The 26,646-nt window shown below is 40.9% G+C and overlaps 1 protein-coding gene across 1 annotated transcript in view; it reads right to left on the reverse strand.

Annotated features, from left to right (window-relative positions):
• Positions 1-24,454, reverse strand: part of MAP1B (microtubule associated protein 1B) — a 79,303-nt gene extending 54,849 nt beyond the window's left edge. The window contains exons 1-2 of the mRNA XM_044446150.1: positions 24,077-24,454; positions 15,005-15,106 (exon numbers count right to left, since the gene is read on the reverse strand). Coding sequence (XP_044302085.1) covers positions 15,005-15,106; positions 24,077-24,254 — 280 coding nt within the window. The 5' untranslated portion in view covers positions 24,255-24,454. The remainder of the gene's footprint in view (positions 1-15,004; positions 15,107-24,076) is intronic.
• Positions 24,455-26,646: the final 2,192 nt, after the last annotated feature.

Genomic DNA, 26,646 nt, shown 5'->3' on the forward strand with positions numbered 1-26,646 from the left:
CTGTACATTTTCTAGCACAAGGACAGTGCAATGCTATAAAAGTCATTGGCTAGTGGGTCAGCTGCAAATATAGTAAGTCCCAATGGAGCTTACCAGCACATTAGTATAGGTAGGCCTTAAATATTTTTTATAAATTTACCTTCTTCCCCATGCAGAAGGAAAATGCATGGATTTAAAAACTCCACTAAGATGCCTAGAAACAGTCCTACAACTGACTTCTCTTCATCTTGCACTGCTTTTGCCCCAAGAAAACAAACACTCAGCTGCTTCTTGGGAAAAACAGGTTTTCATTTTGTGGGAAATGTCAGTTTCCATTAGACTACAGCATGAAGAAAGTGCCATTTTCGATGCAGAACCTTATTTTTCCCGATTCACACATACCCTGTGTAAATATTTTCATAAACTGCATCCTACCAGAATGACAAACTGTCAGCAAAGTGAGACTGTAACCTACTTAGTGGGGGAATATTCAATAAGCCTTGAAGAGCACCATCCGTCAAGACAGTGCGTGCACACACAGACACAAATGGCAGGTGAATACTAATTTTACCAAGAAACTCTGATTTCTTCCAAAAGCATGAGGCTACACTTGAGGTGATACCATTGTTAGTATATTGTGTGGTTTTGTCCCAGCCAAGAAGGAAGAAAATTACTGGGGGACTTCACTGGGCCAGAGAAGAAACCACAACCATTTTCATATTATTTTAAATCTAATGGATATTATCAGATCACTATTGGAGTCAGTTGAAATAAATACTGCCACATATATGAATTAGCTTGCATACATCCAAGGCATCAGAAGTATGCTGAGACATTACTGGCAAAACTATGTGGATCAGCACAGGCAAATGAATTAAACGGCAATGTGCACAAACAAGGGCAAAGAAAACAAAGAGAAAAGATGGCCTAAAGAAAAATAGTAGCAAAACAATGGGTGTGTTTGCAAGAATGCTCAAAGCTGCTAGAAAGAAGAGGCACTTTTGGACACTTATAGAAAACCATGAACTAGCACTCTTAATGACAGCAATTCTCCTTTGATTTTGTGCAACATTAGTCTCACACAGACCCAAACTCATTGCAATATGGATGCTACAAGATAGACAGTTGGTGAAACTTGATTAGTTGTACATCAAGATACATCATCCTAATTAGAGTTCTATCCTCATCATGATGCTTTCAGAAAGCAGATATTAACAGTTTTTTTCAACTTGAAGAGCAGATCTGTCCAAACATCAGTATGGAACAGCAGCTTTGGGAAAGGCAAGAAGCTGTAGGGAAAGTGGCAGGAAGGGGAAGGAATCTCACCTACCAGTTCTAGACTGCAAATCCATTCCTCCCAATACTGCCTTGCAGGATCTGGGCATATGGAAACACACATTTGTATTTGTTTGAAATTATTCTTAAGCCATTAAGCCATTTTTAAGGGTAAAAGCCAAATGCTGAGTGTCCATTTATGACCTACATTAAGTCCCCTTCCATGCATACAGGCACATGGATGAAGAAGTTATTTCCAGTAATATGTGTGGTAAATAAAGTCAACACAGAGGTTTGCACAAGCAAATCCTTCTTCAGGCTTCCACAGACTGACTGTAATGCCTCTTACATTTATATCCTGCTGTTCCTTCGAATAGCCCAAAGTGGCAAACCTGATCCTCCTTCTCCTCCTCCTCTCTGCATTATCATCACAATAACAATGTAGGTTAAACTGAGAGTTAGTGACCTGCCCTAAATTTCCAGGGAGCTTCATAGCCAAGAGGGCAGAATTAGAATCCTGGACTCCCAAATCCAGTCCTACACAAATTCAATTTTGCATTATAGCCCTAAACTAAATAAAAATTACCCTTCAAGTACAGCATGCATGTTTGTTTCTGGATGAAAATGTTCTTTATTTTCTTAATGTCCTGAAATTTTCATATTAATTATTAGCTCCGTAAAACAAGTAGTCTTTGTAAATACAACACTCCTTTATCAAAGCTTAAATATTACACTAAAACAGCATGATACAAGAGCATAATGGAAACCAAAAGGACAATCTAATCCATCAAAGTAAATCTTTTCTAATGCTGTCTGTTTGACAAAGAACGTTTAATTGTTAGGGATAAGCAAACTTAAGCCTTTTTAAGAAATGAGAAACCTTGTTTAGCAGGTCATACATTTTACTTGAAAGAACCTCTGCAATAAATACTGATTTACCTTATCTTGTCTGTTAGAAATATGGTACTCTTGCTTGCTTAATTAAATTGTGCTAATATGATGGTGCCAGCCAGCTCTAAAGAGCCCAGCAGATCTGGGAGATTGTGGTGTGCCTTCAAATCACATGTCATTTGAAAGATATGTATGGGAACTTATCTGCATACTAATACACCCCACTACTTCATAATCTACACAGATGGTATTTAAATCAACCTCCATGAGTTCAGCTTCAAAGTATTCCAATTAACCCTCAACCACATGACATACAATAATGCTAGACAGGGGCTGGCAAATTAGAGGCGACAAAAGTCAAATGCTAGTCAATCCTGTCAGCTCCAGGAATTGAAGGTGACCCCCGGCAGTAATCTCAATTCAGAAGTTTAATCAGAATTGCCACCAGTTTTTCCTCTGCATGGGCATAACATTCATCTCTGGATATTTTTTTCTTTTTTAAGGAATGGCAAACAGATTCTAGAACCAGCCAGACCTTCAGGGAAACATGGCAGTGCTTAAAAGCAGACAATGCCTTTGTGATATGAAACTTGAGTAGACAGCAGTCCGTATTTCATCATGGGATTTTCATTACACAAACATTTCAGATCGCTAGAGCACAGTATATGAATTGCAAACCTCTTACTGACTACCAAGACTACTAAAGCCTGAAAGAATGGTGGAGGATGGTAAACGGACATATATTTTCTCTTTTCTCTTGACATTGCTGCTAAAGTGAGCTGTTATGACTGTAAAGTATTTTACATGCATTCTAGTCAGAAAGACAGAATAGGTTGTTCTGAAAAAAACTCAGAACTGAAATCAAGCTCTGAAGTTGTCCATATATGGACCTCATGCAGTGCAGTTCTTCAAAGCGTGAGCTCAGCTTCATTCTCAGACTACTGTGAATGCAACCTCTTGACTGGGCAGCATATCGAATAAGAGCTCACATTCAGCCGTTTAACTGCACAAGCTACCATTATTTTAAGGGTCCATTAAAATATCAGTTCAGTTATTTGCTAATCTTCCTTTCATTTGCCAAGGCTGTTTAGAGCATTTTCTAAATTGTTCTATGTTTTGAAGACTAAGAATCCTCCTACAGACCAAAAAGAGCAGTCTTCCACCAAAAAAGCAACTAAAAACCTAGCATGCAATAGACCACAATCAAGCACAGATTTTAGTAAGGTTTCAAGGTTCTTTTAAATTCTAGTACACACAGGTTCATAAGTATTGTCAAAAGTTCAAAGCAGTGACCACCACTGAAAAGACCCTGCCTCCGGTGTCCAATCACCATGCAACCATAAAGCAGGGCTTCTGTGGACAATCTTAAGACCTAAACAAGTTCACAAGGGTTCAGGAAGCCCTTCAAATAGCTAACTGCCCATTTCTACCATTCCACCACACTAGTGTGATCCAGAAACAGAAGAAAACAAGGTTATGCATATAGGAAGAGACCTGATTTTTAATGGGCATGCTATAGGCAAAGAGGGATTTGACTTCACTTCAGTGGAGTCAATGCAATCTTTTGTTTTCTGACGCACAAACTGAATAGTTTCTATCTGAAAATTAGAAGATTGTCATTGTTGCAAAAAGTTTAAAAATTGCTCTGTGCCTATTGCAATAGGCCTCTCTATTAGATGTCTTGTCTAGGTAAACATGTACCCAGTATACTCCTCCGCATATTCCCAACTTATTATAATAAGCATCTGACTAACATCCTCCTTAACCTTGGTAGGTTTCCATGATGTTGTTGCCTCCTGTCCTATAGAGCAGGAGTAGAATCTCAGGATCACGGGTCCAATCTGGCCCCCATGGGATCACAATCCAGCCCTCCAGATTCCTGGATTTTCTGCAGGTTTTAATCTTCTAAAATGTTGGCATGCCTCTCCTGGAAGCAAACATGATGAAACTGAAGCTGTCATACTTCAGACACATCATGAGAAGACAAGACTCGCTACAGAAGGCAGTAATGCTAGGGAAGGTTAAGGGCAGAAGAAGAGGAAGACCAAATATGAAATTGATTGATTCCCATAAAGGAAGCCTGAGCCCTGAGATTACAAGAGCTAAACAGGTCTGGACATTTTAGAAGGCATTTATTCATAGCGCCAGCATAAGTCATTCACTTAGGCATTGTTAGATTTCATTCACAAATTATAATGATAATATTTTAGAATATGCCCATTTTGAATAATATGTAATAGCCAATGTTTTGGTGGTTATGTGATATTTATTAGACAATATTTTAAAAATCAGGCATGGTAGAAATGATTGAATTTGCAAAATATTCTTATATCCAGGGGAAACTGTCAGAATTTGCAGCGGTGCAAACAGGACTACAATACTGCCTCTGCTTATTTCTACACATTTTTCCATGCCATCTACTGGTTGGACAGCAGAAGTAATTTTATTGTACACTGCCTTGGGCATTTTTTCCACTTGTGATGAACTGAAAAATGTTTGATTCATTCCTATTCTTTCATTTCTTCCTTTTTAGTCATCCATTTGGATGACCTCAGAAGATTCAGATTATCCCAAACCTCTGACACAAACATGGTATGTGCTCTCTAACCGCTGTGGAAGTTTAATTCAATAATTAATAGCACAATCCTGTGTATATTTTAATGGGGAAAAGTCCTACAGCTTCCAGCATATCTCAGCAAGTATGACTGATTAGGAAATGTAGCTGTTTCTAAACATGCACAGGACTGCATGTTTAAGGTTCAAAACTGGAGCAAAGTCATTAATAGGGACCCAATAAAGCAATAAATAGTAGCAAGCAATGAACAGTACCTGAGAACACCTGAAATCAGTATCTACTAGGGATAGCCAAATCAAGTCTAATCGTCCCAAATACACTACAGTTCTTGACTAGGTCAATGAATAAGCAAGAGGAAGGTGCAGCCTAGGAAGGGTCTTTGTTCCATCCCTTGTGATAAAGAATAGGAACTCCACTGAAAAAGATCAAGAAAGTGGTGGCAAAGAAGGCTAGCGATTGTCATGGAGGGGGAGTAGTAATTACCCAGGTGCAATTGCTGTTGGAAAGGAAGGAGCTGTAAATCAATTTTGTTGGCTATTTAAATCATTTTTGGCTTCATTGGTAGGGGAAGTAAACTTTCAATTTCACCATTTGCTGGATCCATGTGCAGCCCTTATTTCAAATTCTATTCAGTTACTCATTTTGAAAGTGGGAGATAAATTTTGCCACTAACATTAAGAATGAATTACTTGGTCTTTCAACATCTTGGAGAGTAATAGCTGAAACACCAGTATTCCTAGCTTCAAAACTAATGATTTTATAGAACTGTTTTGTGTCTCCTGTCTTGCTTCTAATTGGTAGTAAAGACTTATTATCTACATATTCCTATTAACTTACCCAGTAAATGGCTATACTCCTCTGAATAATTATGAGAAGAAGAAAATCAGATTCTCCTATTTAGCATAAAATGACAGTGTCGGCAATGTCTCCTTCTACTTGGTAATCCCCAACTTGACATGCAATGACATTATCCCACCGAAGCCAAAGACAAATTATAATTCTTGATGTAATTATAGGTTTAATGGGGAAGGGGAGTTGTTAGGGGCAAAGTAACCATTCCCACAAGGGTCTCTTTATGAATACAAATGGAGCAGCCGCAAACCTAATGTGTGATTTTGGGACCAATGCTATGATTCAATCCCAAAGAGACAAATACACCAGTAAGCAAACTCATCTTAGATTTTGGAATTATTTTTACAAGATTTGTTATGTTGTTGTTAACTGCTTTGCTTTTCAAGGGCAAAAAAGCAGAATTTTCTATACATAGAAAGAAAAATAAACACAGATGCTAAAAGGATGACAATTTTGAACTCTCAGAAAGTCTTCAGTTGAAACATCCTTATTACCTATTCAGGAATATTCAAATGATTTTAAGTCTAATGAACTTCCTAGAATCGGAGCTCTGCAGCTTACAATTGATAATGAAGAGTTTAAAAATTCAATAGACTAGGATAAATGACTATGAGTAATATTGAATTAGCAGATTGCTAAATCCTGTCTTCAGACACATTAGAGCAAATGGGCTTTTATGACTCTCTAATATATTCTTTCAGACAGTTAAATATTTAAAATGCATCCAACAGAATATCTTCAAATATTTGTCATGAAAGGTATTTACCCACAAAATCTGATATCTTCTCAATTCCACATAAGAAAAAAGAGAGTGAATCAACAGACCCTTCCAAGTTCCACAAGCAACTAAAGGACACAGGAGCGCACCCTAGTTCTTCTGGATGGTGAGACTAAAGGCAAGAGCCACCTTTGTCCAGCGATGAGCCTGATTTCCAAATGACCTGAAGGCTTTGGGGTGGTTTATGCTACATCTCTGTGTGCCGTATCAAGAAGCCGGAACAATGACTCCAGGTTAAGCATCTCGTGCAGTCACAGGGTATGTGGAGCAGGCTTTCCCAACCTGGTGCCCATGAGGTATTTTGGACTAATACTCTGCAGAGGCTCAAACCCACAAGGCTGGTGGCCACTGATGATGGAAGTTGTCGTCCAAAGCATCTACAGGGCAGCAGGGTAGGGAAAGGTGAAGTAGAGTGTGCCCCATTTGTCATGGTATTCCACTTCGGTACAAATTTGGCCTGTGGCAATCCCATGTAAAGCGGCGATCAGTATGAAATGTCAAGGTTTATGATAGTGTCATCGCTGTCCAAAAGGCACAGCCATTTCTATGCTTCTGTGCTATTCAAAAGACATCTGCAGATAGGCACGGATACAAAACGGTTGCACACAGTGCTTCATAGTACCAAAGTAGATACTTACTGTAACTGCTAGTTCCATCTTTCTTTCATTTCCACTCTACATTAGTCACAGAGAGCCCTATCTAGATTAGGGCTCTAGCTTGCAGGTCGAGGGGGCAGGGAGCATACCCTGCCGCGCCCCCAACTTCGACCTGGGGTCCTACTTCTGTAGTTTGTATTACAAAAAGAAAGAGGGGGAGGGGGAAGGGGAAGGGAAGGGAAGGAAGGATTATTGCAGCTGCATGAAAACCATTGCTGCCCTTGCTACTCTGCTACTACTGCTATTACAGTTTACATTTCAGTAATGGCAAAACTGGGGTGCCTCTCATTCCCTGCATCCATAGTGGTGCTTTCTATCTCCAGTCTAAGATCCCAGTATATAACAGGGACCCTGTACCTGCTCTTGAACAAAAATCAAAGCAACGTCTCTAAAGTAAAGTGTGCTGTGGCACTCAGTCTCAGTCCAAAAACAGCCAACATGAGATCCTAGCCCCCTTCAGGAGTAAATCTGGTGAATGGATGGTGTACGTTGGTGTCCTACAAGAGCAGGGGGCTGGACCCAATGGCCTTCATGGCCCCTTCTAACCCTACTATGCTATGATTTTATGATTCTGTATATTGTTAATTCGTTTTATATTTTTAGTGTATTATATTTTAATTGATGTTTTGTGAGCCGCCCCGAGGCTTCGGCGAATGGGGCGGCATAGAAATTTTCTAAATATAAATAAATCAATCAATCAATCAATCAATCTGGGGAAAGGACTGCACTCTCTGGCATCTGGCCTGCTGCTGGTCCTGCTTGCAGACATCTTTGTGTTGTGCAGTTTGCCTTCCTCAGGAAAACCTATGGGTGATCCACGGCTTGTTATGGTGACTGTCCACACTATGCATCCTTCACTTGAGGCATTCCAGCATCCATGCCAACCCATGGACACTGCATCAGTACCACAGCATGGCAGCACAACTGCTTAGGGCAAAGGAAGCTCTTTTGTAGGCATCCTTGAACACAATGTTCTCACCAGCCTCCCCGCTCTGGGTGGGCCTGCCCCTCCTTATTTTCTCACCTTCCCAGAGGGGAAAGACAGATGAACAGGCCAAAACTGGAGATGCCCAGTGCTTCAGACCTCTGATGTGAGCCCCAGGTGAACATCTCTCTGCAACATGAAGTTTTCTAAAGTAAGACTGTCAATGCCACTTATCACAACACATCAGTGTTTAGAACTATAATTATATTTCTGGGATTTTTTTTCAATCCTTTAACAAGAAGGCTGTTTCTAAATCTTTATATTAGTTCAACAGGAAAGCCGCATCAAACTTCTCATGGTTTCTGCACAGAAAACACTACATGGATTTCCAGTGAAACAGATGCCTCTGTGATAATCCTGTGGTTTTCAGACTTTTCCCACACAGAAGAGCATTTCACACTGAAAATATGCCCATCTGTAAAAGCACAAGTCCACAAATATTTTAAAAATCATAATTACTTCCATCAATGACTCTTTCTGCTCGTATAAACAAAAGCCATTTTATTTTAAAGGCCTGCTCTGAGCACATAATACAGGAATCTGCTGAAGCAAAAGTCTTTTTACTTTGCCTCCTATTGATACACAGAATTCTAAACCTATTTATACTTGGTGAAATCATAAGTTTTGTGTTTCTTCCTACTCAGTGAACACAAACCATGGATCTTTAAAGACATCTGCATTCCCTGTCTCACAGTTACTGTGCATCAAGGCAGGGATGCTACAGTGCAAGCTGCTAACAGCAACGCCTCCACGGGGAAAACTAAGCAAGGATCCATCTGCATGAGTCAGCTAAATTAATCTAACCTCCGTCTCTTTGTCTCCATTTTCTTTCTTTCTTAGAACAGCAAGTATAAAAAATTACACTGAAGATTTCACTCAACTGAGGGGCCTGGTGCAAGGGGAGGGGGGATTAATTCAAAATTCTGCCAAGCTATTGTGATTAATCCTAGAATTATTCCATAAATAAGTCTCTCTACATTCAGAAATCTTAGGTTACTTTTCCTGAGTTTGCAAAGTCACTGCATGACTATTTTGAGACTGAACAGTATTTCCCCAGGATTTTCAAAATGCTGTGTAACAGATTAGTGACTTTGTAGATCATTCTACAGCTATGAAATATGAAGAAGTTTGATTTAATATTATTCTCTCTCTCTCTTCTTTCATGGGTATTACCACTAACAAGTTCCTCTATTTATTCACGACATTTGTGTGCTGCCCATAGTACAGCAAAATCCAAAAAGCCACTCAAATAAAAACAACATAAAATACAAAAACAGAACAAAACTGAACCAGTTAATAATGGACATGGAGTTAAAACTAGCTTTTCTATGAAAATGAAAACACAATTTGATCATTTCTCAAAATGTGAATATTTACTCTTGACCTAGTACTTGCAGAAAATGCACATTTAATTTTCATATGAAGGCAGTCTTGTCTGCCCACATTTCAGCCTCTTACAAAGATCCCAAAGCAGATTATAGAGCCCTTCTGCTCCCCAGTTTATCCTTACAACAGGTGGATTAACCGGAGAGTCGCAAATTGGCCCAAAGGTACTCAGGGAGCTTCATGGCCTCTATGTGACAACATTTGAGAAGGTGCTCCTTGTTGACATAGCAAGCATTAATTAAATTTCTCATTTGTTTAACATAACTACCCACCGACAACATCAGTGAAAGGTTTCCCATTCAACTTCATTTCGTATATAGCAAAGGCAGTATACGCTAATCCTGTGGTTCTCAACCTGTGGTCCACGGACCCCTGGGGGTCCTCAATGTTGTCACAGGGGGTCTGTGAAAACTTGAAGAAATGTTATGGTTTTTTGCATATGAGCTGTAATTATTTGGACATAATATGTTCCCTTTTCCCCAACAGCTTGTGTTAAGTGAAGTAAAACTTGTAAAATTATATTCGCATCATTTTCTAGCTTTCATTTTCATGTGACTTTTGTATGCATATGCTGTATGTATATACATGGAACATGTAGTTCCATGTGGTTGTAGTTCCGGTGCTAGTATGGCTGGTGGGATCCACTTTAATGAGACAGTTTTTCTCTTAAAGGCCTATTCTTAACGCAACGGCCCTCTTTAGGGCTACAATGAGGCTGAAGTCTGTTCCTCCAAGTGGTGGCAGTAACTACAAATATATGGTGACTGAGTACAGACAAACAAGGGAGGAGGTGGGAAGAATTGTAAAAACTTTTCATCAAGTTTTAATGTAAAAACTGACGTCGAATTCAGAATTAGCATGTCAAAATACCATAAAATGGGCTATTTGAACGAAGATGTTGTTACTATTATTTGAAATTCGTATGGAATTATTGTAATAAAGATATTATAATAGCAGTGTGTGCATTATCAGATTAACTTATTTCCCCTTCTCTCCACATTTGAAGGCCCTTCATGAGAAAACTGAAATAAATATTTGATGCAGTCTAGTGCTTTCAATCTTGAATTAAGTCTTGGTGGTTCACAGCCACAAAAGGTATTTAAAGGGGGCCTGTGGTGAAGGAAAGGTTGAGAACCACTGCTCTAGTTAATTGTAAGTCCATGTTACGTATCATGAGTCTTCATCATTCTTTAAAGAATTTTCCTGTCCACTCTATAACGAGGGTCATAAAAGCATCCTTTGCTTTTGTAATAAATATCACAGCCAAGATTCATACAAGCTGCATCTCAAACACTAGGAAATGGGCAAGTGTACAAGCAAAAACACGTTTCTAATAATGCAGTCAGAGCAAACATAAAAAGTTATAGGAAAGTATTCTGCATTGTCACAGCACTAGTGATAATGGTTTTGCAAAAGTCAATGCAGCCCAGGGTCATTAGTGCTTGGTAGGCAACAATAAAAGGCATGGATTTGCCACAGAATTTCAGCAACATCATTTGCAACCAATTTCCAGTAGCAAACTACTTTTTTTGCCTTTGCTTAGCAAGTGCTAATGGTCACTCCGATAGCATAGGGTATTGCCCACTGTCAAGCTGGGTATGAATTACATTTTATTAATTTTCAGATTTAAGGAAACTCCTTCACAGTGTCATGAACTTTTATTGTTTTCCGGTATTAGTCCAATGGCTGGAATACTGGAAAAATATCCACAGCTGCATATCATATAGGTAGTGATGGATTGCAGTTAAGTGAGAATCCTTCTTGATGACTGATTAACCACAGAAGCATCAATATAAAAAGTTAAAAATCCTTTTCCAATACTATATTTCCCAGAATATTTGAAATCTCTACCATTCAGAAATGTGCTGCCTTTAAATTTACATTATTCATTTGAACAGAGACAGATTAGTTCTTGTATAATGCTATCAAACACATTTTCCAAGCAAGAGACTTGACAGCCTTTCCATAAAGTCAGAAGTTTGCTGCAGTGATTCATATATAGTATATTCCCAAGACAGTGGGCAGGTTTGTTTCAATGGGGAAGGAAAATAATATTCAGCAGTTGCATACTGCATTGTCATAATCAGGGTCACCAGGCATGGCTTGTCATGGTGTCCAAACCCTGTACGGTAGGGGGCAGAGGTGGTTCCAAGGTTGCTTGTGGTTATATTCCCCACCTCCACCCTCACCAGGTTCAGATCACATGATTCAGCAGTGTACTCCTGGCATGTGCAAAGCAAGAAAATAAGCTACAATGGCTTATTGTCTTTTCCCAATAATCACTCTGGTCTGTGATTCCCATGCCAAATTTTCAGTATTCACTGAGCTCTACATCTGAGCTCTACTTCTACTTGCATATTCTTCTCTTCTGGGCCAATAATGGGTAGAACATTAGACCAGGAAGTTGGGACACCCGGGTTCTAGTCCCCACTTGGCCACGGAGTTCACTGGCTAACTTTGAGCCAGTCACTTACTCTCAGCCTAACCTACCTCATAGGGTTGTTGTTGTTAGGATAAAATGGAGCTATGTAAGTTTTCTTAGGTTCCTCATAATAGGAAACATGAGATATAAATGCAATATAATAATGCTAAGCCAAAGAAGTCTCTTTGCAAGTTAACATGAAATGTATAAAAAGGCAGCCCCTCTGTTCACTGGCCTCCGACTGTACAAAGAAATTCACAGAACTTTGGATGAAGCCCAAGTGTTTTTTAGGGTCTAATCCTGAAATCCACTTTGCTACCCCATGCATTTTTGGAATGGGATAAACCAAGAGCTCTGCTAATACAGTATCACAATACAGAATTGTGCCAGACTTTTTAAAAATTGCAACATTGCTGTGAATAGTTAATTTGCACAAATGTTTAATACATGGATATAAACATATGCATTAAGAAAGTGTTTGATCAGATTTATCAGATCCCTTAGGAAAAATATTCCTACCTAGCCTCTTTCACCCATGTACTCTCACTAAGGGCCAGGGGAGGAAGGGGGAGTGGTTGAAGCTGGCTCATAAAGTATTCTATATAATGCACATTGCATGTTGTGTCTAATATTTGCTGAAACTGTGGAGCTCAGCCATTTCGAAGACTCTGGATTTGCATGTTTCACTCTTATAAAAATGCAAAAGGACACATAATTCAAACCACTGCTTTTCATAGATTTGGAAGAGAATGGGTTGTACCCAAAGTGTACTGGCAGGCACTGGAATATCTGTCAATGGAACTGATGTGCTGACAGATATAATTCCTCTACCCAGTGGAGTCCCCACAGGAACCCTGCCCAGCCCCCAGTAAATCTATTCCAGAGTGTTTGGAGACCTTCCAGAGTAAATTTGGGAGAGCTGGATGGGAACTATAGAGTAACAGGAGAAAGGAAACTTTGGTTGAATGGTCATAACATTTGATTCAGGCCTTTTTGTTCATCTATTACAATTTCTGTTACAAAGTTTGATGGGTTGGATCAAGCCTTAGTCATACTCAGAGTAGACTTAAGCCCAGTGTAAACAATGCTGCAAGAAAATTAATAAATTTACAGGAGGACAGGGCAGCAAATACTAATTTATCCATGCCTAGGTGCGCGCTTCAAGCTAAGACAGAGAAGACTGGAATATTCACAATTTTCACAATTGTGAATTCACAATATTCACAAACAGAGAAGATTGGAATATTCACTCCAGGAAGCAACAGCCAAGATGCAGCTTTTAATAACTCTGTCTATAGTGCTGGCTACTATGGAATTATTGTAATACAATAAATTATAATACTAGGACTACAGTTTTATCAAGGCAGACTGTTTTGCTCCACTTTATTTGTATTGATCCTAGTTCTCTTCTAAGCAGAAGTACAAGCCTGGGTCTACACATGAAGCAAAACAGAATGGCAGAGGGATAGTGCCAGTTTTGACTGCTGGCAGAGACTTACTCTTTAAGTTTCCTTTTTTAAAAAACGCTCCCTGCAAGGAGAAAACCTGCATAGCAGGGAACAGCCTATAGAGAAGCTTTGTTCCCAAATGTTAATTTATTGCTATGTGCAGCAAAGCTTTTTTTAAACTGCAGACTATTCCAAAATGGCAGCCCCTAGCTGCATCCTAAGTAATGCAGTCCATTTTTCCATGTGTATCTGCCTAACAAATGATCTAAAACTAGTCTTTAAAAGTTTGCTCAATTTGAAACCCTCCCCACCCCTTCTTTTACAAGAAAGCATGAATCCTACATGTTTCAAAAGGGACCTTCAGTAGGGGTAGCAGCTCATAGACTTTCGGCAGAGTCATCAAACAGCACACTGCATGTGTGCCAGCATTTTATTTAACTTGACAATAATGATGGGCCACATACACTAGCATCTTCTCTCCTTACAACCGTAGTAACATCATTTGCGAAGAAAAATACAACAGGAACTTCATGCAAACACACCAACATGCAGCTTGCTGTTAACCAGACTGAAGCTTTCCCCAGAAACATTTACATTGAACTACTTTAGGTATACCCAAGGGTTTAAATGTATGGCTCTCCAGCAGTTGTTGAACCGCACGTTTTATCATCCTTCACCACTGACTATGCTAGTGAGGGCCAATGGGAACTGCAGTCCAACATCTGCTGGCTATCCACAAGTTTCCAACCCCTGCTTTAAGCAATCTAAAGTTTCAATAGTATATATCTCTTATGCAGAAGCAAGCAAGCTTCATTCAGTTCAATGGGACTTCATTCCCAAGCAGCACTGTATAGCAGCAACACCAAACCCCAAGTCCACAGGCCATTCCCATCCAGAATTCCAATCTGACCCTATGGGATTCCTCCTGTTTCCTCTAGCTTTACCAGCTTTCCTCTGAGCACTGACCATTTGGTGGTTTTCCAGCTTTTGCACAGTATTCCCCCATTCTAAAAGCTTGAAATGCCCCTCATAGAGCTTAGCTACTGTTGAGAAAAACTCTAATTGGGTATTTTTAATATTTTATCCCCTTCTTCTTTTCCCTTCAGTCTCACCCACCTCTGAAATACAGTGCTCAAGGCCTTGGTTCAACACCGCTGGTGTATAGGATGGCTGCCAAAAAGCAACTGGCAACTCATTCTGATCCCACAGAAGTCATACTTGTCTGTACTGCTACTGCATGCTTCATCAAATGTCCATGTCCATGTCACTTAGCCTTACTCCAGTTTTAGCCAGACAAGCAGAGTTACAAGGGCAAAAGAGCAACTTTTATCAAAGTTATTTCATTGTAAAAATGAATATATAGGGAAGCTGTAGAACTGTACAATTGAGTTACTCCCAAAACTGTGACCTATTCACAGAATACAGAGTTATTTACCAGGCTCACAGCCCAGCTAAGCATATTTCCAGGGAATTAATTCCCACTGAGCTCAATGAGACTTACTTCTTCATACGTCTGTTTAGAATTACAGCCTTTGGCTGTGGTCCTAGATTTAAACAGTTGACTTTATTTTCCACTGACCTCTACAGGGCTTTCTTTGAAACTGATATATTTACAGTTGTTATTACATTCAAATACAGCAGCAAACCATGCTGTCCCAAAGGATTATTTTGTACTGGAGGCAAGGAAAACAAGTTTCATCATGCACATATATGTTAACTTATACTATATACAGGTAAAAACAGAAAGGCAACCTCACCTCGTACATCTGGAGAAAATCGGGCTGAATGGCGAGACACAAAAAGTTTCAGTTCTTGATCCAAATTGCATTCAATTAGGTTGGTGTCCCATGATCGGATACCTGAAAATCAAAATGAAATACATTAACATGTAATTCCTGGATAGGAGCAGAATGCAAGTTTCTAGATTGTCTTTACCATGTATCTATGTTTATACCCTTATCTATAGACCTTCTGTTCTTAAAGGCCACTTAGTTTCTTAAAATATATATATTACCTATTCTCATTTTCTAAGTCATGGTCCTTCAAAATGCTGGGCCTTCTCTAATACTTTGCCCTGCAGTATTAGCAGAATTTCAGCTCCAAAACTTGTAAGTGCATAGCTTTTATTAGTTTTATGATTATGTAGCAGGACTATGTACCACAAGCTAATATGTATGAAGATACTAATTTGTAACAGTTTTAAAAAATCTAATTGTTTGATGTTACATAGTAATACAGTCTGCCCAGGAACTTAGACAAATTTTATTTTTAGAAAATAAAATAAAGGATGTTAGTATGCATCTGAATAGTACCATGTTAAAGAAACACTGCACTACTACAGATACAACACAACAGACAAAGTGGTTGTTGATTCACTCTGAAAGCCTGTGTTGTACTTGGGTGATGCTGTTTCAAGCAAGGCCAACACCACATTTCTCTACTCACAATCACTAACTTGAATTAAGATCTTCATTTCTCTGTGTACAAATATGTTGGAGTGGTGAAGCCTCAGACACGGATCCTAGCTATTCTCATTTATATTCTCGTTTATAACCTCCATGGCTCAAGAGTCTAATTTTATTAACTTTTCCCACAAAGGCACCACAGTACAACATGGACTGATCTATTAGTGGTCATGCAGAAAGGTGTGCACCATAATGATATAAATATTATCTTCATTTAGATATCTTTCCCGCTCTCCCTACAGAGACAATCAAAGCCATTTGCAAAATTCCATAGTCAGAATTAAAGCAATGATAATCCATATCATCATTAAAAATAGAAGTACCACTGTGATAACTATAAGCAGTGTAAAAGAAGAAACAAAATGTGGAAATCCAGTAGACATTAAGAAACAGCCTAAAGGAGAAATTAGTTAAAAGCTTGCTGAAAAGGAGTCTCCAAGCTCTGTTGGAACACTAGTAAGGACCAGGATCATGCATGTTCTTAGTGCAGGGAGCTCCACAAATGATGCACTGCCACCAACATGTTGCCAGCTGAATCTCTGAAAAGGCCTCGGTGTGTGCAAGAGAGCTCTATTAACTGCCTTTAGGAAAGGACAACCTGACATAAATAGCAGTGCTACAGCTAGTACACTAAATCAGCCTTTTAGTCTGGGATTTCATTTAATCTGAACTATTTCAATATAAGGGGCTTTCTGTTCACACAGCTCTTGTCTGATGGAGCTGACTTGCCCTAAACGGATGTAAAGGTCCCAAGGAGGCATCTCAAACCTTTGTCTCCAGCAGACAGCCTTCGGTGATAAAGTCAGTAAAACTAGATCCCATAGAATAGCCTCTACCAATCTAATGTCCTCCAAATATTTCGGACTAACTGAGCTGATGGGAGTGAAAGTCCATGACATCTGGAGGGCTTTAGGCTGGGGAAAGATGCCACAGGACAAGGATGCATGGTGGGTACATGAATGGCCATGAATACTGTCAGTGGACTTCACAGACTGACTGTGGAGCTGACTTTGCAGCTTGATGGAGAGGCACCTTTAAAATAGTTTCTTATAGGCTGAATAATCATCCCATTGGGTAGCAGAGATTCTCTCTTACCTACTTCACTTCATCAGTCCAATCTAGTATTTGATCATCTATCAAATACAGTCTATATCTGTATTGCCTGTTTTGACTCTTGGCTCCTATTTGCTTAATCCAATACAAGACCCCCTAACCCTCCAGCTGATCCTTCTACCTATCATCTTCTTCTATAGTAGCATGTATAACTTTTAATGAAGCAATCCATCAATGGATACTAGTCTTTGGAAAAGGGACCCATATGTTAACTCTTCTTCTGCTGAAAGAACTTTCCCCCTTTGCCCTTTGTTGCCCTTTATGATGTCCAGCAAATACCACTACTGGGCAGATTTCCTGTCTACTAAGGTACCTGAAACAACTGTGGAATTCAAGCCTACAATCAGTAGCTCCTGCCATGGGCAGAGAAAATGCAGGCAAATTATTATATTAAATAAATATACTGACACTGCTGTTTAAAAAATCATAGATATGAATAGCTTAAATTTCAAGGTTTTTAAATCCAGATTAATGTGTTACATTGGAACCTTTTAAACCAACCTATTCTATTTTAAAATGAAGTTTATTGTTTATTTAGGAAAGTCTTTTCTATGATACAGAACTCAATAAGGCATGCATACTAAATGTTAAATGCACATAATCATAATGGACAGTTTAGGGGTGATATTTTTAAACAAAAAGCCTGCAAGCTACTGTCAGGTATGGCAGAATAACTGCAGATGTTTTGAAAACAAGTCCAAATTAGTCGCCATGTCATATTTTAAAAGGTCACCAACCTATTGTCAAATGATAGAAGTTTAAACAAAATCAAAGACGTATATTAAAAACATTAAATTCTAACAATGCAATTCTATAGATATCCTCAGAAGCAAGTCCCCTAGAGTTAAATGGAACTTAGGTCAAGGTAAGTGTCTATAGGATTGTAGCATAAATTGACAAACTGTTTGCCTAATTTAAAAGAGAAAACAGGTCTAGGAAACTAGACTGATACTATTTGTATCTATATTCAGACTCTACAGTTTGAAAGCATGAATTTGCCAACTAAAGGGGAAGCTCCTGCATAGCTGGAACATCACTTCCTTCCCACTATCCTTACCAAAATATACTCCACACTTTACTCTTTAAAAAAACCACATTCTGTCTATCTCGAAGAGCTGAGGAAATAATATGGAACTATTAAAAGTTTTGTACAAAGTTCTGTACAAACAAGTTTAAATGCAAGCATTTATTGATTCTGAACAGTCTCCTCGCAACACCAACTAAATAACCTTAGATTAAAAACAAGTTGTTTCTTTCTTAACCATTTGATTCTTGGTATAACATGCAGTAAAAGTCTTTGTCTCTAATGATGCTTCTGCATTGCCATGTTATTCTCATTAAGTGGCTTTTTCTCTAACCCATGACCTTGGGTCTGCTTGTCTAAAACCGTTTTTCCTATGGTTTGGGCCAATCAAGTTTGTCAGGCAAATGAAATATGCCAGATATAAAATGCTTGTATTTTATCAATTATGTTCCAGAATTTTTCACCCAAGTTAAATATCATGGTTAAGCAAAGTTCGGAACCTTCTGATTATAGAGAAATGAGTAACTTGTACATGTTTTTCAGTGGAAAGAAAATTAAAATAATTTTCTGACATGCAGATGTTGGTGATTTCTTATAGGAGAAACAATAATGTGTACATCAGCAATTTCCAATTTATTTTGGCATTATTTGCAAATGAAGGGGAGGGAGTTAACCTGTTTTAGAAAAAATATAAGTATGCAGCTATGTATTAATCAGTAATGTTGAATGAAAGTTTTTCCATTGTAAAATGGTTCAATTTTGCCAAAAAATACACTTCTAAAATTCATTGTTTCATTAAATTAACAATACAATGAATTCGTGCAATATCGAAAGGAAACTGCCCAAAGATGTAAGTAACTTTTTGAAGTTCTAGTAAGAACCAGATGCACATGACAAATGGTTCCTCAAAGCAGCACAAAAATTTGGGCATGCTAAATTTAGCATGTTAAATCTTTTGTTCCTTAATTTCTTTCATGTCTATATACTATTGCTTAGGTTTCTTATAATAATTATATATATTCCAATAAGGATTAAAAGCATTCCCCAAGTAAAGGTTTAATTTTATTACAATATAAGTGTGCTTGAAGTTTTTCCCTAATTCTATATTTCATTCAAATACTTTTGGCAATTGAAAACATGAAGTTATAAACAGGAGAGAAAATTGGCATGGCATGATTTGTTTTTTAGTTTTGTTTTGTTCACCAAAAATAAACCTGTCAAATATAAACATGCTGAATCATATCCTAATCTATTTTAAGGCTCAGGAGGAGGGGATTTTACAGATTTTCACATTCTGAATTTTCCAGAACACAAACATCATTGTACTAAATGAATTTCACCCGTTCTTCATAGTGATTCAATAATGGCCAATTGTGCCAGCATCCAGCAAAAAGGCTGATTCACCCTTCTTTTTTATCACTTGACTTGTGACATGATTATTGATACTCAGCCAAATGCATAAACTGTTTCCATTGAAAAGTATTGTGCCTGAGTTGACAGAAGGCATTTTTCTGCCTGTGTCTAGTCTAGCATGCCTTATACCAGGTTAATCTCTTGCTGTTTATTCAGGCTTGCTACACATTAAGGACCTTCTGATCACCTGGTCCCTGAACCTTTTTTGACTGGAGAAGCCAGGGACTGAACCTGACACCTTCTGCATACAAAGCTTGCCCTCCTAAAAGATATTGCCCCAAGTCTTCTATCCGGATGGGCTTGGTTGGGAATTGGATCAGGACTTTCTACATGAAATAATGATTATACCCCTAGGCCAGGCACAGGCGACCTGGCACGCTCCACGTGTTTTAGAATACAGCTCCCAAAATCCCTGACAATTTACTGGCTAGGGCTTATAGGCTTCCAGTCTGAATTATCTGGAGGACACCAGGGTTCCTTGCCCTAAATAGGCAAGCTGTGGCCCTCCAGGTGTTGTGGCCTGCAATACCCATTAAGACTGATGTAGCTATCTAAAATTATTTCCAGGCTACTTTTAAGGATGAAGTTATAAGGAGACCGAAATTTCCGGAGGACCACAAGTTACCTGCCCCAGCCCTAACTCAGACCAGTATATCTGAGCTTGGGAATTGCTCTGTGGTGACTAATTTCACCCCTCGAAGACATCACTTAGTGCTACAGTGCCTGGATGATGCACATGTGGATCCTCCATTATACGAAGGACCATCATGGCCAATGTTCAGGAACAATATGACTTGAATCCTACAATATTGGGGGCACCAGTTTCCTACCCTTGCTTTATACGAATTCTTGCAAGTTAGAATAAGGTTTCAATCCTACATAATTATGTCTATAAAAATCAACAGAAGTACAAATGAAATCCTTCTCATGGTTCCTCACAAGGATATATGCAATAGTCTTCTCCAACCTGTTCCCTCCAGTTATGCCGAACAACACTATATGCCCAATCAACCAGTTGGGGTGTCTGGAAGTTGTAGCCCAACACATTTGGAGGGAAAAGGTTGGGGAAGTCTATTGTATGCAGGCAATCAAAATGGAACAAGGAGAACTGCTTGCTTCTTCAGTGTACGATTCCATGCATGTTTAAATGTTTGGATGGGTATGCTGAGAGTTGTAGGAATTTTTCCTGCCTAAACATGCATAGGATTGCACCTTAACAGTTCTTTCTTTTTTTCAAAAAGACCCTGTTTATGTTAATATGCTGCTTATGTTAATAAGCTGGTTCGGTGTCTGCTCTGAATCTTAATTTTCTAGGATCTCTTTATTATCTTTCTTAGGATATATTAATAGACTGCTCAATGTAACACAGTCATAACAATGTTCTGTTTGTATTGCAACTTGGCGGAATGGAGATGTGTGACGCACCTATACAAGTGCTCTGGCAAGGTCACATTTGCACTGAACATGAAAGATGAAACAAGCCACTTGGACAAGAACTGCCAGATTTAAAAAGTTTTGGTAGCAGAATTCAGAATTTTGCTGAATTTCTTGTTCTACAAGAAGGGTCATCTTTTAATCCAATCACGTATCATTGTTGCATAGGATATGAGGCACATGGGGTTATTAAGTGTGAATGCACACCAGAATCACAACTTTCAAATAATACGCCGTAACATATCAACCACTGAATGTCAGTTCCCCATTTACAGTTCTATAATTCTGCAATTCTGAAAGAAACAGAACATAGAATGTAATAACGATAGGGAGAAACCATTTAAATTTGCTATTACTATGCATAACCAGTGGAATTCCAGTCAAGATAGGACTGTTTGTTTTCTTCTGTAAGAAAAGCAGAAGCACTGACAATAGGCCTGCCTCAGCAGTCTGGGCACTCCCACAAATCCTGAGTTTTATACAAAAGTCTTAAGTACTGGAAAAGGATGACTGGAGCATTAAAATAAACAGCTGAGTCAGAATTCTTAAATCACGTTGGATAAGGCTGCGCACTTTAAGCCTCTCTTGACAACATGTAAAATAAAACAAAAATCTTCGTCCTCCATCTTATCCAGGATTACCCTTTAGTAAGTTATCAGTGCATGATGTCTTCTTAAATGTCTCTGCAGTAATTCATATTAATCCAGCATCTTCAAAGGTGGGGCCCAAGTAAGAAACCTGAAATCTTGAAGGCCTTGTTGTAAATGCACAATGTGTCAAGTTACTGGCGCCTGCTCATCCAGATTTTCCAAAGAAAATGGTTTTAATCAAGCCGTGGATGCTCCATGGAAACAATGTACAGTCTTTCCCCCAATGAGATATGCAGTCCTGAAGGTTTAAATGGATTATCTATCACTCCTAGTTTATAACCCAAAATTTCAGACGGATGATACAAATATACCAGCATTGGAACTTCAGGCTTGAACACTATTCCTTCTTGGTGGGGAAACTGGGATCAGATGCCTTTAGGGTATAACATGTAACCATCTGCCATATTAAATTGACAACTTTAAGCAAATGCAGATAGTGGCTTGATTTAAAACTTCAGATAAAACTAGAAACTAGAGGAGTATAAAACAAAAATCATCCCCAGCAGATTCTGCCACTCTCCAGTGGGAAGATAAAAGGTCACTTACAAAAATAGCTACCAAAAGAGGTAGCCCTGTCGCCTTGAAAATATAGATTCAAGAAGAAATGTCCAAAGTAGTTTTGAATTGGAACCACTTGTAGGGAGTGAAGCAACAATACAAAGCACCAAATGAAGTCCTCCATCTGCTGAACCACACCTATGTGGCAAGAATGTATTCAAGGCACTGCCTGAGGGTTGCATGACAATGGCAGATGCTTTTAATCCTTTCTCCTCTCCCAAACAAAGCCACAATCCCATAATTTGCTCCAGAACTTAATTTTAACAAGAAATGGTATACAACCTATGAATATTTAAAGTCTTAATTCTCAAAATATCTAGCACATCTAGGTACTTGAACTGCACAACTGCATTCTTCAGATTCATACAATGGACAAAGCATTATATTTAAACATCACTACAAGAAATACACTTGTTTCCACCAATATTCTAATTTATTTTGACTTTTATAAAATAAAGGCCGGCTAAAAGTTCACAGCAGTAATTGTCTGTAGCTGGACAATGGCAAAATTTTGTTCCATATTATACAACAACATTTCTGTTCTTTATTGTTACTGTTATTCTCTTGAAAATCTGTCCAAAGCCTCTTTTTCTTCAAATCTACCTGAAAACAAACCCAGAAGACTTATGGCTGAAAGTTAGAAACAAAGGAGGCTGCCGCATCTTTTTCAGGAGCTGTCTATTCTGCAGCGCAAAGCTCTCCAGATTTTTTAACTCAAGTCTCGCAGGGGCAGAAGCAGCCTGCTCACAAGCAGACCCATAATGTAATTTTCTTTTTTTCTCCTTGACTGTGTGAACGCCCTTTGTCCGCTATGGGCTGCCATAGGGACCGCACTGCGGACTGCACCACGCCCACAAGCCGGTGTCTCTGGGCAGACTCCCCAGCAGCAGCACCAAGAGGTGAAGAAGAGAAAGCGAAGGAGGCACTGTTGCAGGCACTGCAAAAGACCGGAACGACCTCTGCTCGGAGCCAGCTGGGGGGTCCGCGTTGTGTGTGTACAGTGACAATAGGGAGGGAACGGAGGAATGACTCACAAAAGGGAAAAGTGGAGCAAACTCAAGATCAACTGCAGGAGAGGATGGTGCGTTATGTCCCCACCTTCCTTGTGCAGCAAAATGCCCAAGCCAACTGCAGATCTTTGTGTGAGCGAGCCTGTCTCCTCCCTTCTCTACTGCTGCAGGGACTCCAAAGCCATGTACGTCTCCAAACACTTCATCTAAGGTGATAAGATCCACACTGCTTTGGAAGAACCCCTCCCCCGGTTCATAAAAAGAAATCCCACTTGGGTCCTGCAGTCCCCCCCCCCTCCTGGTAATGCAGGAGCTTCATCTGGGATGGAATTACGAGTGCGCCATTTAGCATGCTTCTTCCAGCAAAGTGGGAGGTGGGGATGGGAAGGTCAGCCCTGCTCTCTATCTTGGTGTTGTTGTTTTTGCTGCTTGTAACCCAGCTAGGATCGAAAACCAAACCATTCATTAGCAGGGTGCTGCTTCTTCCATCTCCTCGGGCTGAGCTGCAGCCCGCCAGCGAAGACAACACACCCTTGACTGAATCCAGCTGCAGCCTCTCCTTTATTCCATGCACAATGCAACTCCGAGAAGTGAGGGTCCTTCGAAAAGCTATGCAGAAGCGGTTGGGTTGGGTGGGGAGAGGAGGGGAGGGGAGGGGAGGGGAAGAAGCGGGGCTGAGCAGATCTTGCTGCCCACTCTAAGTACTGCAGTTCCAGACAGAGGATCCTCGCCCCCTCCTCCCAACACACGCGCGCACACACATACAAAGCGGGGGGGGGGGGGAGGGAGCGGTTGCATCAGATTTTCCCTTTTTCGGACCTTCTCTGTGTGCCTGGACTATGAAGTCAGCCTCGCTGTTCCACATGATTTTCAGGCTAAGAAGACAATGAGCAGGAGCCCTGCTCGGAAAGGAGGGGAGGCTGTGCCAAGGTTAGGCGGACTGCCTTGGGTTGCGCAGAAGCCGCCTCGCGCCCCAGCAGGCGATGGCGCGAGCAGCGACGACTTTTGTGCAACCTGTAGGTCGCCACCAGCCCCTTCCCTTCTCTTCCCGCAGCCCGCTCGGGAAGAGGGAAGAAGGGGGGGGGGGAATTAACTCTCCTCGGGGATACCGAGAGGGAGAAGTGTGTGCGCCCGGGGCGGGGGGGTGCAGGCGCCGCCTTACCTCGCTCTATGTTGGCGATCGCTCTCCTGAGATGCTCCTCGGTGACCAGCTCGCCGATCACGACCAGGAGATAAAATTTGCTGTCGAGAAAGCGGTGCGACAGGCTAGGCGAGGGGGGCACCGCGTTGGGGAGGCTGCACGACGCCTCCGACTCGGGCTCCAGCACCACCGTCGCCATCCTGGCAAGCCCCTCTCCCTCCTCCTCCTCCTCCCTCCTCGGCGCCTTCCTTGCACTTCTCCCCTCCGGCGGCGGCGCCGATCAAAAAGGCAGGGGACGAAAAGGGTTAGTTCCCAAGGCGCCTCCCTCGGCAGGGGTGGGGGGGAACGAGCCCCTGCGAGCGCAGAGGCACCACCGCGCTCCGGGCTGCTGGGCGAGTGAGGGAGGGTGGGGAGGCGGCGGCGCTTTTATACCGAGACAGCGCGGGGCTGGGACCTGGCGAGGAGGAGGAGGCGGCGGCGGCGGCGGCGGAGGAGGAGGAGGAGGAGGGGACCCGGCACAGCCACGCGCGCTGCCGCGGCTCTGCCAGCATCCACCACAGGCAGCTGATGTCATCTGCAGCAAATCATTCCCATCGCTGCCTCCGGAAGCGAAAAGGACGAGGTGGGCCAACAATAACCAGAAAGGCACACCGAGGGTCAAGGGAAGACCCGTCTGGGACCAGCCTGCAGACTCCGCGGCCAGGCGGGAGCCGCCTCTGTGAAGGAATGAGCAGAAGACCCAACTTGGGGCATGTTTGTCCCGCTACGCCCAACGGGGCTCATTCCCAGGGAAGGAAGAGGGTGGGGGACTGCAGCCTGACTTAGGACAACTCCATACGCAGGAGCGCACAGCCAAGGGAAGGACCAGCCCTTTCTCCTTAGCAGGCTCCGGAGCACGGTTAGAGAAAGGGATTTATCCGCCCCCGCCCCCGCCCAGCTTCATGTGTTCAAGCACATTGCTTTGGAGGTGATGGACTGGATAAATACTAGGGCTCTTTTGACCCCAAGATGTAGAATGGATTTATACAAGTTTGCCTGGAGTGGAGAAAGTGGAAGAGAAGTTATATTGTCACTTTCATACTGCTAGAACTGAGGGGTCAGCCTAGAAAACTGGCAGGAGATGCAAGATAGTCAAAAGCTGAGCACAGGGTGAGGTGTAAAGAAATGTGCACATGATGAAGTGTATAAGGAAACACTTTTGTTAGCCTTTCATACTGGAACTTCAGGTCATCCCATGAAATTGATCGGCGGAAGATTCAGAAAAGGTGAAAGGATGTACAATGCCTAGTTAAGTTACAGAGTTCACTACGACAATTTGTAGTGGTGACCACCAACTTGGATGGCCATCAAACGGTGTTAGACAAACACACGGTGGGAAAATGTATGAATTGCTACTAGTCACAATAGTGATATGTTACTTACAGAATCAGAGGGCCTCTGCATATCACTTGCTGGGGAATATGGGCAGGAGGGTGAGTCCGCACTTGTGGATCCCACAGGTTGTGGTATCCCAACAGGCTAGACTGAACCTTTGGTCTGATCTGGCTATTCTTATTTTATGAAGTAGCTCATCACATAGCATACAGTTAAACCTCAGATGGTTTGCCGGATCATCTGTGATGCAATGGTTCTGTCCTTACCTGCAAGGGTAACTTCCTCTGAACCCCATGCATTTGACTGTGGAGTCCCACAGAGCTCCATCACATTCCCCAAGATGGTTCTTAGGTAGCCACTTGGTGAGGCCTTCCAGGAATCTGGAGTCACTGTATTGAGGATACCCAGCTCTGTTTTCTCCATATCATCAGAATCAGGTGATGCTGTAGAAGTGCTGAACCATTGTCTGGACTTAGTAATGTGATGGATGAGGGCCAATAAACTGAAGCTGAATTTTGACCAAATGGATACATTGTAGGAAGTTGGTGTTCAGTTTATTCTGGATGTACAGCTTTGTTGCAGGTTTGTCGCAGAAACATGTTTGCAGCTTCAGGGGTGCTCTTTTATCTAACACTGTCAATAAAACCATGAGTAACTTCAGTAATTCAAAGCATTGCTTACCAGCTTTGGCTCCTTTGCAAGCTGCAGCATTTCCTAGCTAGGTAGAACCTTCCTGCAGTAACCAATGCTCTGATAGCCTCCAGATTGGATTACTTTAATGCATAATACAAGGGACTGCCCTTGAAAGCTTGAAAGCTTCATCTGGTTCACTATTTAGAAATTGTAATTCTCAGTGGTTTCCTAGATGGATACTCACTGCGCTCTCCTCAAGGAATCGCCTTGGCTCCCTGTTCATTATTAGGTGCACTTCAAGGTGCTGGTTGCCTCATTTAAAGCCTTAAATGGCCTGGGCCCAAATTTCTGAAGGAGTATTTCATCTCATTTCATCCTGCCCAGGCAATAAGGCTTCAGAGGAAGCATTATGAAGTTACAAAGCAGTCTTCTCCTTGGTGGTACCCAAATCTGGAACGCCTTCTTAGGCAGAGTTGTGATTTTGAGCAACTTTGTTTTCTTTTCAGTACCAAATTAAAATGTTCTTGTTTTCTTGGCCCTCTTAAAATGTTACACTTAATGTTACAATTGACTTTAGATTGATT

The sequence above is a fragment of the Varanus komodoensis genome, unplaced genomic scaffold (genome assembly GCF_004798865.1).
Source record: "Varanus komodoensis strain SLA01 unplaced genomic scaffold, ASM479886v1 scaffold5, whole genome shotgun sequence".
NCBI lineage: Eukaryota > Metazoa > Chordata > Lepidosauria > Squamata > Varanidae > Varanus > Varanus komodoensis.